The 16,917-nt window shown below is 46.3% G+C and overlaps 1 protein-coding gene across 1 annotated transcript in view; it reads right to left on the minus strand.

Annotated features, from left to right (window-relative positions):
• adissp (adipose secreted signaling protein) overlaps nucleotides 1-16,917 on the minus strand; it is a 134,735-nt gene that overhangs the window by 92,799 nt on the left and 25,019 nt on the right. Inside the window, exon 2 of the mRNA XM_060828230.1 lies at nucleotides 2,601-2,734. Within this exon, the coding sequence (XP_060684213.1) occupies nucleotides 2,601-2,734 (134 nt within the window). The remainder of the gene's footprint in view (nucleotides 1-2,600; nucleotides 2,735-16,917) is intronic.

Consider the following 16,917-nt stretch of genomic DNA (forward strand, 5'->3'; position numbering starts at 1 on the left):
GGACACAGATATCTTGGAGGATTGTTGGGCTGGAAGAGGTTATAGAGCAGGGGCTAGGTCATGAGAAATCAAAGGAACAGGTTGAGTTTTTTTTTAAACCAAGGCACAACTTAACCAGAACACATATGCAAGTCAGTGAGAATAGGGATGCTATGGGAATGAGACTTGGCACAAGTTTTGGAAAACTCTAGATTATACAAGTCAGCCTGGAGCGAACTGGAAGTGTCCAGTTCGTTCATGCAAAGGCAGGAATAGGAGGGTTTCAGTGCCAAACGGGTGATGCAGTCTCCAGGGGCAAAAGGCTGTGGGTTCAAGCACCACTCCAGCAATGAAATGGGCCTTTGGAGATATTGTAGGGGAAAAGAGGAGAGGGCGCACGAGACAGAGTGAAAAACCAAGGAGACAGACAGAAAGAAAAACAGGGAAAAGGGAGTGAAAAAGTGATAAAGAGAGGAGGGCGAGAAAAGAGAAGAGGATTACAGGAGTAAAAAAGAAAGGAGAGAAGCAAAAGAGAAAAGAGGTAGTAAGAGAAGAGGGGAGGGGGAGAGAGCATCCGAGAACTCTGTGGGAAGCTAGAGAAGTGATTGCTGGGCCTCTGAGATATTTGTATCATCTATAGTCACAGGTGAGGTGCCGGAAGACTGGAAGTTGGCAAACGTGGTGCCATTGTTTAAGAAGGGCGGTAAAGACAAGCCAGGGAACTATAGACCGCTGAGCCTGACCTCGGTGGTGGGCAAGTTGTTGGAGGGAATCCTGAGGGACAGGATGTACATGTATTAGGAAAGGCAAGGACTGATTCGGGATAGTCAACATGACTTTGTGCATGGGAAATCATGTCTCACAAACTTGATTGAGTTTTTTGATGAAGTAACAAAGAAGATTGATGAAGGCAGAGCAGTAGATGTGATCTGTATGGACTTCAGTAAGGCATTCGACAAGGTTCCCCATGGGAGACTGATTAGCAAGGTTAGATCTCGTGGAATACATGGAGAACTAGCCATTTGGATACACAACTGGCTCATGGGTAGAAGACAGAAGGTGGTGGTAGAGGGTTGTTTTTCAGACTGGAGGCCTGTGACCAGTGGAGTGCCACAAGGATCAGTGCTGGGCCCTCTACTTTTTGTCATTTACATAAATGATTTGGATGCAAGCATAAGAGGTACAGTTAGTAAGTTTGCAGCTGACACCAAAATTGAAGGTGTAGTGGACAGTGAAGAGGGTTACCTCAGATTACAACAGGATCTGGACCAGATGGGCTAATGGGCTGAGAACTGGCAGGTGGAGTTTAATTGAGATAAATGTGAGGTGCTACATTTTGGGAAAGCAAATCTTAGCAGGACTTATACACTTAATGGTAAGGTCCTAGGGAGTGTTGTTGAACAAAGAGACTTTGGAGTACAGGTAGATAGGATAGTGAAGGCGGCGTTTGGTATGCTTTCCTTTATTGGTCAGAGTATTGAGTACAGGAGTTGGGAGGTCATGTTGCGGCTGTACAGGACATTGGTTAGGCCACTGTTGGAATATTGCATGCAATTCTGGTCTCCTTCCTATTGGAAACATGTTGTGAAACATGAAAGGGTTCAGAAAAGATTTACAAGGATATTGCCAGGGTTGGAGGATTTGAGCTACAGGGAGAGGCTGAACAGGCTGGGACTGTTTTCCCTGGAGCGTCGGAGGCTGAGGGGTGACCTTACAGAGGTTGACAAAATTATGAGGGGCATGGATAGGATAAATAGACAAAGTCTTTTCCCTGGGGCTGGGGAGTCCAGAACTAGAGGGCATAGATTTAGGGTGAGAGGGGAAAGATATAAAAGAGACCTAAGGGGCAACTTCTTCACGCAGAGGGTGGTACGTGTATGGAATGAGCTGCCAGAGGATGTGGTGGAGGCTGGTACAATTGCAACATTTAAGAGGCATTTGGATGGGTTTCTGAATAGGAAGGGTTTGGAGGGATATGGGCCGGGTGCTGGCAGGTGGGACTAGATTGGGTTGGGATATCTGGTCGGCATTGTTGGGTTGGACCAAAGGGTCTGTTTCCATGCTGTACATCTCTATGACTCGAAAAAGACATAAATTTAGAAAAACAGAGGCGAGAGAGGAAAGAAAGAAAAAAAGTGGGTGGGGGGGTGCTGTGTGAAGGGAGAGAGCAAACTGTGGAAGGGCTGATCTGTGCAAGCTGTTACAGTGTTGCTGAATCTAACTTCCACAGCGTGAGCAAACACTGTCACTGTTTAAAATTGCGAAATTGAGAGGCGTGGAAGAGATCAGAATAGTAAACAGAAAACCATGGGGGTTTATCTGAAGCTTCAGGACTGTAAATGATCGTGATGATATCTTCACGCAGTACCACGCCCAGAAAGCAGCAGAGCACTCATGGTCCCTACGAAGGGAATAGGGGTTGGGAGGGAGGTAGCTGGGAGAAAAATCCAGGAGATGGAAGGCAGCAGACGCCAAGAGATAGACCCAGAGTTCACCCTGTACTGCCCCCCAACTCCTCTCAATGCGACCAATGACAATTAACAAATGCAAGCAACACCCACAATCCAAGACTAAAAATTTTAAAATCAACACGTCGCGTGTTTAAATTGCTGCGGTCTCACCTTCACTAAGAAGCTGCCATCTTCCTCTTGGGTCACCATGACAACAGAATCATGTAATTTCTCTTCAAAGTGAACGTGATTGGCTGCACCCTCCTCAGGACCAAAGTGAACAGCCCCTGCTTTGGGCCTTACACCTGGAGAAGCAAAGGCACAGAAATGGAGGAATTTACCACAACTACAGCAGGGGAGGGAGAAAGATTAACCATTAAACCCCCTCCACAACCCTTCAGCACTAAGCTGAGAGCAATGCCACTATGGGTGAGCATGACAGCTTGCCTCCTGCACAACCCGTCCTAGGAAAAAACTGAATGAAAAGAGGATCACACCATCTTAAGTTGTGCTGTGAAATTTTTGAGAAAAAAAAATACTTTTAATCCATTCCAATCTAAGCAGGATGGAACAAAGAGTAATCCCACTTCCTCCAGACCAAAGGGGTAGCCATGGGCACACGTATGGGCCCCAGCTATGCATGTCTCTTTGTTGGCAACGTAGAACAGTTGATCTTCCGTAATTACACCGGCACCACTCCCCACCTCTTCCTCCGATACATTGATGACTGCATTGGCACCACCTCGTGCTCTCGCGAGGAGGCTGAGCAATACATTAACTTCACCAACACATTCCACCCTGATCTTAAATTTACATGGACCATCTCTGACACCTCCCTCCCCTTCCTGGACCTCTCCATCTCCATTAATGGTGACCGACTTGACACTGACATTTTTTACAAACCACCAACTCTCACATCTACCTGGATTACACCTCTTCCCACCCTACCTCTTGCAAAAATGCCATCCTGTATCCCCAATTACTCCGCCTCCGCCGTTATCTGCTCCCAGGAGGGCCAGTTCCACCACAGAACACACCAGATGGCCTCCTTCTTTAGAGACCGCAATTTTCCTTCCCACGTGGTTAAAGATGCCCCCCAACGCACCTCGTCCACATCCCGCACCTCCGTCCTCAGACCCCACCCCTCCAACCGTAACAAGGACAGAACGCCTCTGGTGCTCACCTTCCACTTCTCAAACCTTCACATAAACCAAATCATCCGGCGACATTTCTGCCACTTCCAAAAAGACCCCACCACCAGGGATATATTTCCCTCCCCATCCCTTTCTGCCTTCCGCAAAGACAGTCCCCTCCGTGACCACGTGGTCAGGTCCACGCCCCGCTACAACCCACCCTCCCATCCTGGCACTTTCCCTTGCCACCGCAGGAACTGTAAAACCTGTGCCCACACCTCCTCCCTCACCTTTATCCAAGACCCTAAAGGAGCCTTCCACATCCAATGCTTTACCTGCACATCCACCAATATCATTTATTGTATCCGTTGCTCCCCATGCGGTCTCCTCTACATTGGGGAGACTGGGCGCCTCCTAGCAGAGCGCTTTAGGGAACATCTCCGGGACACCCGCACCAATCAACCACACCGCCCCGTGGCCCAACATTTCAACTCCCCCTCCCATTCTACCGAGGACATGGAGGTCCTGGGCCTCCTTCACCGCCGCTCCTTCACCACCAGACGCCTGGAGGAAGAACGCCTCATCTTCCGCCTCGGAACACTTCAACCCTAGGGCATCAATGTGGACTTCAACAGTTTCCTCATTTCCCCTTCCCCCACCTCACCCTAGTTCCAAACTTGCAGCTCAGCACTGTCCCCATGACTTGTCCGGACTTTTCCTACCTGCCTATCTCCTTTTCCACCTATCCACTCCACCCTCTCCTCCCTGACCTATCACCTTCATCCCCTCCCTGCTATTCTATGCTATTCGCTCCCCACCCCCACCCTCCTCTCGCTTATCTCTCCACACTTCAGGCTCACTGCCTTTATTCCTTTATTCGGGCTTTTGCCCGAAACGTCGATTTTGCTGCACTTTGGATGCTGCCTGAACTGCTGTACTCTTCCAGCACCACTAATCCAGAATCTGGAACAAAGAGTAGTTCAATGAAGGTTCATCACATTCCCCCCGAGGCAAGATGGAATTGTTCCAAAGAAATAGTTGAGAAACGGCACGGAGCATTAGATAAATTCAACAGAACATTAGATAAATTGCACATGAAATATGAAACACACGCATCTTGATTTTTGTGGAAGAGTGGTGTGAAGAGATAAAGTCACAGGCATTTTACAGCATGGACAGAGGCCCTTTGGCCAATTGTGACCGTGCTGGCTCTCAAACATTTCTCTATTCTAATCACGTTTTTCCAGTACTTGGCCGGTAGCCTGGTATGCAGTGATGTTTTAAGTGTTTATCTAAATAGTTGTTAAATGCCTCAAGGGTTCCTGCTCTTTCAGACAGTGAGCTGTAGATACCAACAAGACCCCTGAGTAAAACACTTTTTTTCCCCTCAAATACCCTCTAAACCTCCTGTTCCTTGTCGCAAATTTATATCCACTGGTCATCGACTCATCCAAGCGGAAAGGTTTCTCCCGAGCAACCCTGCCTAAGTCCCTTAATTTTTTTTAAAGCTTCGATCAGATCCCACCCATTTCAGCCTTCTCCACACCAAAGAAAACAAAACATCAGCCGTCTCATTTCTCTTCATCGCTGAATCACTCCATCCCAGGCAATATCCTGGGCAAACAAAAACTGAAGTTGCTGGAGAGGCTCAGCAGGTTTGGCAGCATCTGTGGAGAGAAATCAAAGTTTCAGGTCTGGCCACCCTTCCTCAGAACTGATGTTATTTAGGAAAATGTGCAGAAGATAGGCTGGTTATTTTTTGGGGAGGTGGGGGAAGTTAGTAAGAAGTAAACGTAGAGATAGAGTCCAGAGAAAAACGACATTTACAAAGACAAAAGGAGTCAGTAACAATCTGGTTGGGAGGGTGAATGGCTGTTAGTGGCTAACAATGGGTCTTGTGGTATATGGGGCGGGGGCCTCGAACAGGGGAGAGTTTCAGGCCTAAAGTCCCAGAGATGTAGAGGAAAGGATAGCAAAGATGATTCTCGATAGGAGTGAGAGAGGCAGGGTAGTTGTCATGGGGAACTTCAACCATCCAAATATTGACTGGCATCACTACAGTACGAGTACTATAGATAGGTCAGTTTTTGTCCAGTGTGTGCAGAAGGGCTTCCTGAGACAGTATGTAGACAGGCCTACAAGGGGAGAAGCCACTTTAGATTTAGTACTGGGTAATGAGCCTGGCCAGGTGTTAGATCTGGAAGTAGGTGAGCACTTTGGAGACAGTGATCGCAATTCTGTCAAGTTTACTTTAGTGATGGAAAGGGATAGGTGTACTCCACCGAGCAAGAGTTACAGCTCGAGCAAGGGAAATTATGATGCAATTAGGAAAGATTTAGGAAGCGTAGAATGGGGAAGGAAAATGCAGGGGATAAGCACATTAAAAATGTGGAGCTTATTCAAGGAAAAGCTCCTGTGCGTCCTAGATAAGTATGTACCTGTCCGGCAAGGAGGAAGATATAGAACGCGTGAGCCGTGGTTTACTAAGGAAGTGGTCAAGAAGCCCTCGTCAAGAAGAAGAAGGCTTATGTTAGGACAAAATGAGAAAACTCAGTTACGGCACTTGAGGGTTTCAAGAAAGTCAGGAAAAACCGAAAAAGAGAGAGCTCAGAAGAGCCAGGAGGAGACATGAGAAGTTGCTGGCGGATAGGATGAGGGTTAACCCTAAGGCTTTCCATAGGTATGTCAGGAATAAAAGAATGACGAGAGTTAAATTAGGGCCAATCAAGGATAATAGTGGGAAGTTGTGTGTGGAGTCAGAGGAGATAGGGGAAGCACTAAATAAATATTTTGACAGTGTTCACTATAGAAAATGAAAATGTTGGCGAGGAAGATACAGAGATACTTGCATCTAAACTAGAAGAGATTGTGGTTCACAAGGAAGAGGTATTAGAAATACCGCAGAGTGTGAAACAGACAAGTCCCCTGGGCAGGATGGGATCTATCCTAGGATACTCTGGGAAGCAAGGGAAGAGATTGCCGAGCCTTTGGCATTGATCTTCAAATCAGCGTTGTCTACAGGAATAGTGCCTGAGGACTGGAAGATAGCAAATGTTCAAAAAGGGTAGTAGAGACAACCCTGGTAATTATAGACCAGTGAGTGTCACTTCAGTTGTTGGAAAAGGCTATAAGAGATAGGATTTATAACCATCTAGAAGAGGTAGCAAATGGAGTTTAATGTGGACAAATGTGAGGTGATACACTTTGGACGGAGTAATCGGAATGCAAAGTACTGGGCTAATGGTAAGATTTTTGGGAGTGCAGATGAGGAGAGAGATCTCGGTGTCCATGTACACAGATACCTGAAAGTTGCCACCCAGATTGACAGGGTTGTTAAGAAGGCATACAGTGTCTTGGCCTTTATTAATAGAGGGATTGATTTCTGGAACCAGGAGGTTATGCTGCAGCTGTACAAAGCTCTGGTACGGCCACACTTGGAGTATTGTGTACAGTTCTGGTCACCACATTAAAAGAAGGATGTGGAAGCTTTGGAAAGGATGCAGAGGAGATTTACTAGGATATTGCCTGGTATGGAGGGAAGGTCTTACGTGGAAAGGCTGAGGGCCTTGAGGCTGTTCTCATTAGAGAGAAGAAGGTTGAGAGGTGACTTAATAGGGACATACAAGATAATCAGAGGGTTAGATAGGGTGGACAGGGAGTGCCTTTTACCAAGTATGGGGACGGCAAACACGAGGGGACACGACTTTAAAGTGAGGGGAGATAGGTATAGGTCAGAGGTAGTTTCTTTACTCAGAGAGTAGCAAGGGTATGGAATGCTTTGCCTGCATCGATAGTAGATTCGCTAACGTTAAGTCGTCATTGGACATGCATATGGATGTACATGGAATAGTGTAGGTGGGATGGGCTTCAGATTGGTATGACAGGGTGGCACAACATTGAGGGCCAAAGGGCCCGTACTGCGCTGTAATGTTCTATGTTCTATATAAAAGTTATTGAACTCGATTTTGAGTCTGGAGGGCTGCAGGGACTCCAAGTGGAAAATGAGGTAGAGAGTCTCCTCTGTGTTCCCTGTAGACCAACAGCATCCTTCCTTTTGTGTGGTGACCAGAACAGAACAGTGTTCTAGCTATGGTCAAACCACAAATACATCCACCTCCAACACAATCTCTTTGCTCCTGTATTCAATCCTTTGATTGATATAGGGAAATATTCAATATGCCTTTTTAACCACTTTATTTTTCTATCCTGTAGTCTTCATTGATGCAGGGACGTGCATGTGAGCTGTTTCTCTCTCTGCACAGACCTGCTGAGTTTCTCCACCATTGTGCACGCTTGCAGTCAGATATTAGACCTGGAAGAAAGAAGTCTGAGCCAAGTCCTTTGTTTCAATAGCTAGCGTTCCCTTTGGAGATGGCCTTGAGACACCTTTGAGGGATATCAGGTTGCCCTTAGGATTGTTCAAAAGCAGACATGAATGCATGTTAAAAGTGCATGAAGTGATCGGAACGGTAAAAGAAAATACATACATAAATGCCTGATGAAGAGCTTGTGCTCAAAATCGATTCTCCTGCTCCTCGAATGCTGCCTGACCCGCTGTGCTTTTCCAGCATCACAATCTTCAACTGTAATCTCCAGCAGCTGCAGTGCTCACTTCTCCCAATGAATTCAGCAATGCTAACAGCTGACATTTACACACTAACCCCGGTGTTTGCTGACATGATGGAAATTGGAAGAAGTATCTCACAGTAACCAAAATCAGAAATTGCTGGGATAATTCTAAAGAAAGGTCAGGGGACCCGAAACATTAACTCTGATAGATGCTGCCAGCCCTGCTGTGCTTTCTCAACAATTTCTGTTTTCCAGTATCCAGAGTTCTTTCGGGGTTTCTATTCAACAGTGGGATGTTAAATACTCAGGGAGATCTCATTTGCCCAGTCCAAATTTCTGAATGCTCCACACTGCTGGTATCAAACTACTGCTTTAAGACAACTGCAGATTACACTAGAATCTCCAAGAGGAAAAGCCTTCTTACCCAATGTGTGATTGGCATTTGAAAAGCACGCCCTGACAGGGTGGAAACAGAATCAACAGCAGCCTTCAAAAGGGATTGGGATGAACACACAAAGGAGAAAAGGAGCTGGAGAAAGAGGAAAGTGAATGGGACTAAATGGATTGCCCACTGAACATTCCTCATGAACTGCTTATGCCCGAAACTACAACTCTCCTGCTCCTCGGATGCCACCCGACCTGTTGTACTTTTCCAGCACCACACTTTTTGACTCTGATCTCCACATCCGCAGGTGTCACTTTCTCCTTGCCCTCTGAAAGAGCCATCAAGGACCTGCTGGGCCGAATAGCCTCTTTCTACACAACATGAACCTGTAATTCTGCGACTGCCAACACACAGGGAGGCGGATCTCAACCCCAACCTCCGTCACCAGTGTTCAGAGATGGATTATAAATGCTTTCTAATTGACCTGTTCAGACATGTTTTTACATGCCGCTGGAGCAGGTGGGACTTGAACCCAGGCCTGCTGTAAGGTGACAATTCAGTCAACCGATTCACAAACATGGGCCTACTCAGCACGCCCACCCAAACTTGGAGTTTCACTCTGTGGAACAGAAGACAGAAGGTTTCTGAACTACAGAGAGGGAACTAGGATAGTGCAGGAGTCCAAAGGGACCTGGGGCCCTTGTCCATGAATCACTAAAAACTCACGTACAATCTGGTCACCCTGCAATAGGGAGGATGCTATTAAACTAGAAAGGGTGCGACAAAGGATTTACAAGGATATTACTGAGACTTGGGGGCAGGGTGGTTAATTATAAGGAGAGGCTGGATTGGCTGGGACTTTTATTCCCTGGAGCAAAGGAGGCTGAGGGTTAATAGAACATAGAACAATACAGTTCTGAACAGGCCCTACCGCCCTCAATGTTGTGCCAACTTGTGAACTATTCTCAGCTCATCCCCCTACACTATCCCAAAAATCATCCATGTGCTTATCTAAGGATTGTTTAAATCTCCCTAATGTGGCTGAGTTGACTACTTTAGCAGGTAGGGCATTCCATGCCCTTACCACTCTCTGGGTAAAGAACTTTCCTCTGATATCTGCCTTAAATCTATCACTGCCTGACCTGCTGTGCTTTAACCAGCAACACATTTTCAGCTTAAATCTATCACCCCTCAATTTGTAGTTATGCCCTCTCGTACAAGCTGACGTCATCATCCTAGGAAAAAGTATTTTACTGTCGACGCTATCTAATCCACTGATCATCTTGTATGTCTCTATCAAATCCTCCCTTAGCCTTCTTCTTTCCAATGAGAACAGATCCAAGTCTCTCAGCCTTTCCTCATAAGACCTTCCCTCCAGACCAGGCAACATCCTGGTAAATCTCCACTGAACCTTTTCCAATGCTTCCACATCCTTCCCAAAATATGGGGACTGGAACTGTACACAATATTCCAAGTGTGGCCGCACCAGCGTTTTGTATAGTTGCAGCATGACATTACGGCTCCGGAACTCAATCCCTCTACCAATGAAACCTAACATACCATATGCCTTCTTCACAGCACTATCTGGCTGGCAACTTTCAGGGATCTATGCACATGGACTCCAAGACTCCAGTATTCTGCCTTCCTGCTATTCTTCCTAAAGTGCACCACCTCACATTTGGCTGCATTGGACTCCATTTGCCACCTCTCAGCCCAATTCTGCAGTTTATCCAAGTCCTCCTGAAACCTGTAACATTCTTCCAAACTGTCCACTACTCCACCGACTTTAGTGTCATCTGCAAATTTACTAATCCATCCACCTATGCCTGTGTCTAAGCCATTTATAAAAATGACAAATAGCAGTGTTCCCAAAACAGATCCTTGTGGCACACTACTAGTAACCGGACTCCAGGCTGAATATTTTCCATCAACCATCACTCACTGCCTTTTTCAGAAAGCCAGTTTCTAATCCAAATTGCTAAATCATCCTCAATTCCATGCCTCTACATTTTCTCCAACAGCTTACCATGTGGAACCTTATCAAAGGCTTTACTGAAGTCCATGTATACCACATCAACTGCCCTACCCTCATCTACATGCTTGGTCACCTTCTCAAAAAACTCAATGAGGTTTGTGAGATATGACCTGCCCTTGACGAAACCATGTTGACTATCTGAAATCAAATTGTTGCTTGCTGGATGATTATAAATCTTATCTCTTATAATCCTTTCCAAAACCTTTCCTACAACAGACGTAAGGCTCACTGGTCTATAATTACCTGGGTCATCTCTGCTGCCCTTCTTGAACAATGGCACAACATTTGCAATCCTCCAGTCCTCAGGTACTAAACCCGTAGACATTGACGACTCAAATATCAAAGCCAAAGGCTCTGCTATTTCCTCCCTAGCTTCCCAAATAATCCTCGGATAAATCACATCCAGCCCAGGGGACTTGTCTACTTTCACTCCTTCTAGAATTGAATAACACCTGTGCGTAACTAACCTTGATTCTTTCTAGTCTAATATCTCGTACCTCACTCTTCTCCTCTACAATATTCTCTTTTTCCTGAGTGAACACCGATGAGAAATGTTCATTTAGCACCTCTCCGATCTCTACAGGGTCCACACTCAACCTCCCACTTCTGTCTTTGACTGGCCCTAATCCTAACCTAATCATCCCTTTATTCCTCACATACCTATAGAAAGCTTTAGGGTTCTCCTTTATTCTATTTGCTAAAGACTGCTCGTGTCCTCTCTTTGCTCTTCTTAACTCTTTAAATCCTTCTTAGCTGATCTGTAACTCTCCATCGCCTCATCTGTGCCATCTTGCCTCATCAACACATAAGCCTCCTTCTTCTTAACAAGAGATGCAATTTCAGTAGTAAACCACGGTTCCCTTACCTTATCACTTCCTCCCTGCCTGACAGGGACATACCTATCAAGGACACGCAATATTGGTTCCTTAAACCAGCTCCACATTTCAATAGTCTGTATCCCCTGCATTTTGCTACCCCATTCTATGCATCCTAACTCTTGCCTAATTGCATTGTAATTGTCCTTGCCCCATCGATAACTCTTGACCTGTGACATGTACCTATCCCTTTCCATCGCTAAACTAAACGTAACTGAATTATGGTCACTCTCTCCAAAGTGCTCACCTACAACTAATTCAAAAACCTGGCCTGGTTCATTACCATGCACCAGATCCAGTGTGGCCTCTTGTCGGCCCTTTGACATACTGTGTCAGGAAACTCTCCTGTACACATTGGACAAAAACTGATCCATCCGACGTACTGGAGTTACAGCATTTCCAGTCAATGTTGGTGAAGTTAAAGTCCCCCATAATGACCACCCTGTTCCTTTCACTCCTACTCAAAATAATTTTGCTAATTCTCTCTTCCACTTCCCTGGAACTCTGCTGAGGCCTATAAAAATCTCCAAGCAGTGTAACCTCTCCTGTCCTGTTTCTAACCTCAGCCCACACTACCTCAGTAGACGAGTCCTCATCAAAAATTTTCTCAGCCACCGTTATACTATCTTTGTCTAACAAGGCCACGCCTCCCCCACTTTTACCACGTTGCCTGTTTTTAATGAAAGATCTAAACCCTGGAACCTGCAACATCCATTCCTCACCCTGCTTTATCTATGTCTCTGAAATGGCCACAACATCGAAGTCCCAGTTACCTATCCATGCTGCAAGCTCACCTACCATATTTCGGATACTTCTGGCGTTGAAGTAGACACACTTCAAACCAGTTTGCTGTCTGCCAGCACATTCCTGTGACCCTGAAACCTTGTCCCTGTCCTTCCTACTCTCATCCTCCTGTGCACTGCAATTACACCTCAGGTTCCCGTCCCTCTGCTGAGCTGGTTTAAACCCACCCAAATAGCACCAGCAAATTTCCCACCCAGGATATTAGCGCCCCTCTGGTTCAAGTGAAGACCGTCCTGTTTGCACAAGTCCCACCTTCTGCAGAATGAGCCCCAATTATCCAAGAACCTGAAACCCTCCCTCCTGCACCATCCTTGCAGCCACGTGTTTAGCTGATATCTCTCCCTATTCCTTGCCTCAGTATCACTTGGCATGGGTAACAATCCAGAGATAACAACACTTTGTTCTAGCTCTCAGCTTTCACCCTAGCTCCCGGAAATCCTGCCTTACATCCCTATCCCTCTTTCTACCTATGTCGTTGATACCTACATGGACAACGACTGGAGGCTGGTCACCCTCTTCCTTCAGGACCCCAAAGATACGATCCAAAGATGATTTTATAAACCTCCTATAAAAGTTATGAGGGGCCTACATTAGCCAAAGGTCTTTTCCCCAAGGCAAAAACTAGAGGGCAGAGGTTTAAGGTGCAGGGGAAAGATTTAGAAGGGACTGGAGGGGGCAACTTCTAAACACAGAGGGCAGTGTGTTATATTGAATGAGCTGCTAGAAGATGCAGGTACAATTATAATATTTAAAATACATTTGGACCGATACATGGATAGGAAATGTTTAGAAGGAATTGGGCCAAATGTAGGCAAACGGGTCTAGTTCAGTTTAGGAAACCTGTTTGGCATGGATGAGTTGGGCTGAAGGGCCTGTTTCCGTGCTGTATGACTCTACCGGTGCAGCAAGCAATTATGTAATGCACATCCTAAGAATTCACTTCAAGGGGATTTGGGTGCATCCATGCAGCAGTTGTATGGAGAGAGAGAAAAAAGGAGGACTGCAGATGCAGGAGATCGGAGTCGAAAAGTGCAGCACTGGAAAAGCACAGCAGGTCAGGCAGCATCCAAGGAGCAGGAGAGTCGATATTTCGGGCATAAGCCCTTCATCAGTTGTACGGAGCCTCAGTTAGATCTTTTCTGAAGTACTAAGAGGGGTTTTGGTCTCCTTATCCAAGGAAGGATATACTTACTATAAAATGGAGTTCAGAGGCTCATCAGATTAATCCTGGGATGGTTACGAGGAGAGATTGAGGAATTTGGGTCTGTATTCTCGAGGGTTTTGAAGAATGAGGTGCAATGTCATTGACATTTAATTCTTCGAGGACAGAACAGGATGAATATAGGTAGGATATTTGCCCTGGCTAGAAACAAAAGGTCACAATCTCAGGAGGAGGCAGACCATATCAGACTGAGTGAGGGAGGATTTCTTCATGAGAAAACAAGCTTCCTGCCCAACCAAAATAAGGAATTCTTCCTGTATCTACCCTGGAAGAGTTCCGATGTTTCAATTAGACCACTTTTTACTCGCCTAGATTCTAGAGAATATGTTGGTCAGTCTCTTTATTCTTTTAGCGATTTTTTTAAAACATATTTCTCCCTAGTGACATCCTGTATTTCCCCCTCCTCCCCACATTTGATATTAGCCTCTTGGTCCAACTTTGGTGAATGGTAAAATACTCCCAATCCTCAGGCTTCTACATTTTTGGGCAACTTAAGCCTCTTCGTGTGATCAAACACAACCTTCAACTTGCCTTGTTGGTCACACTGAATTGCATTTGTGCTTCAAAAGCAAAAAAGGGCTGGATGTTTGTTGTAAATCATTAATTAATGCATTAATCTATAATCTCATTAATACCAACCAACTTTTCCTCATACTTTTGTATTTTCATGTATTTAGAATTGAATCCCTAGTTTCAGACTGGATTAAAAGCTTAAAGGTTAAAGCTTACACTAAAATCCTAGCATTAAGGTCACTCTCTCCAAAAGGTTCCTTTACAATTAGAATAATTGGCATTTGTTCATTGTACAATACTCTATTGAAATTGAGAGAAAGTGAGGACTGCAGATGCTTGAGATCAGAGTCGAGTGTATGGTGCTGGAAAAGCACAGCAAGTCTGGCAGCGTCCAAGGAGCAGGAGAATCGATGTTTCGGGCAGAAGCCCTTCATCGATTGAAATTTCCCATTCTCTAGAGTCTCACAACTTACTGGTCTAGGGAACTCACTGGTATATATATTCTAGGAATTGCTTCCCAAAAACATTAATGCAAATTAAGATTACCTAGTCGATAGATAGATAGTAATTTTAGGGGATTTAAATCTAGCTCTTGTTCCATGTACCTCTAAAACCATACTGTAAATTACCATTACTGTTCCGTGGCTATTAACAACTCCTACCAATATTTGCTGTCTCTTAGAGGTATACAACATGGAAACAAACTCTTCAGTCTAACTCGTCCATGGTGACCAGATATCCTAAATTAATCTCATCCCATTTGCCAGCACTTGGGCCATATCCCTCTAAATCATTCCTAGTCATTTACCCATCCGGATGCCTTTTGAATATTGTAATTGTTCCAGCCTCAGCCACTTCCTTTATCTTAACCTGCCTGCCAGTCTCTCCTCCCTACCTTTTATCTTAACCTGCCTGCCCCTTGACCTCCTTCCACCTATCACATCTCCATCGCCCCTCCCCCAAGTCCCTCCTCCCTACCTTTTATCTTAACCTGCCTGCTTTGCGGAACGCTTCAGAGAACACCTCAGGGACGCCCGGACCAACCAACCCAACCACCCCGTGGCTCAACACTTTAACTCTCCCTCCCACTCCACCGAGGACATGCAGGTCCTTGGACTCCTCCACCGGCAAAACATAACAATATGACGGTTGGAGGAAGAACGCCTCATCTTCTGCCTGGGAACCCGCCAACCACAAGGAATGAACTCGGATTTCTCCAGTTTCCTCATTTCCCCTCCCCCCACCTTGTCTCAGTCGGTTCCCTCAACTCAGCACCGCCCTCCTAACCTGCAATCTTCTTCCTAACCTCTCCGCCCCCACCCCACTCCGGCCTATCACCCTCACCTTGACCTCCTTCCACCTATCACATCTCCATCGCCCCTCCACCAAGTCCCTCCTCCCTACCTTTTATCTTAACCTGCCTGCCACCCTCTCCTCATTCCTGATGAAGGGCTTATGCCCGAAACGTCGAATTTCCTATTCCTTGGATGCTGCCTGACCTGCTGTGCTTTAACCAGCAACGCATTTTCAACCACTTCCTCTGGCAGCTCAGTCCATACACAAATCATCTTCTGCCTGAAAATTTTGCCCTGTAGATCCCTTTCATAACTTTCCGCTCTCACCTTAAACCCATGCTCCCCCACCCCAGGGAAAAGACTTTGTCTATTCACGTACCCATGTCCCCCATGATTGTATAATGATGGCAGTGAAGGAGGCCCAGGACCTGCATGCCTTGTACAGGGAGGAGGAGAACTTTTTCAACTCTGCCCTGAAGCTGTTCAGCCACATCCTGAAGCAGACTTGCTACTACAGTCACATCTCCTTCCTTAATGCCTACCAATGGAGGACATGCAGGTCCTAGGCCTCCTCCACCACCAAACCGGACGAGTGGAGGAAGGCGGCCTCACATTCCGCCTGGGGGTCCTCCAACCACACGGCTTCAATGAGGATTTCACCAGTTTCCTCATCTCCCCTCCCCACCTTATCCCAGATCCAACCTTCCTAATCAGCACCACCCTCTTGAACTGCCCCACCTGTCCGCCTTCCTTCCTACCTATCCGCTCCATCACCTTGCCCCCCACCTTCACCTACCTATCGCATACCCAGCTACCTTCCCCAGAGGCCCATCCACCTATTTATCTCCCATCCCCCTTGGCCCACAGCCACAAGTCTCATTCCTGACAAAGAACTGATGTTCAAAACATCGTTTCTCCCGCGCCCCAGACGCTGCCTGACCGGCTGTGCTTTCCAGCATCACACCCTTCACTGTGGAAGGAAACTGGAGCGTCTGGAGGAATCCCTCACACCCACTGGGAGAATGTCTGTGTGGAGTTTGCAGAGTCACCTGAAGCTGGAATAAACCTGGGTCCCTGGCACTGTGAGGTAGCAGTGCTAACCACTGAGCCACTGTGCCATCCCAAATCCGAAAACTCCCACATTACAGGATGAGCATTCCACACAGAGAATTAGTTACCTGACAATCATTATATAATGGAAGGGCAGTGATCAATTCTCAGCACTGGACAGCAAGAGGTGCATGGAGGATCTCTATGGAGACCTGGGTGGCACAGTGGATCAGTGGTTAGCACTGCTGCCCCACAGCACCAGGGACCCAGGTTCAGTTCCAACCTTGAGTGACTGTCTGTGTGGAGTTTGCACATTCTCCTAGTGTGTGCGCGGGGGTTTCCTCCCACAATCCAAAGATGTGCAGGTTAGCTGGATTGGCTGTACTAAATTGCCCATAGTGTTCAGAGTTGTGCAGGCTAGGTGGATGAGCCATGGGAGATCCAGAGATGGGGTGGGTTTGGTTGGGTGGTCTTTAGTGGCTTGGTGAGGACTTGATAGGCTGAAGGACCTGTTTCCACCCTGTAGGGATTCTATGTGATCTTGTGCATTTTCATGAGAAAAGAAAGTGTGAGGGAACAGGATGTGGAAAATAAAAATCTATTTTTG

The sequence above is a fragment of the Hemiscyllium ocellatum genome, chromosome 1, assembly GCF_020745735.1.
Source record: "Hemiscyllium ocellatum isolate sHemOce1 chromosome 1, sHemOce1.pat.X.cur, whole genome shotgun sequence".
Lineage (NCBI taxonomy): Eukaryota > Metazoa > Chordata > Chondrichthyes > Orectolobiformes > Hemiscylliidae > Hemiscyllium > Hemiscyllium ocellatum.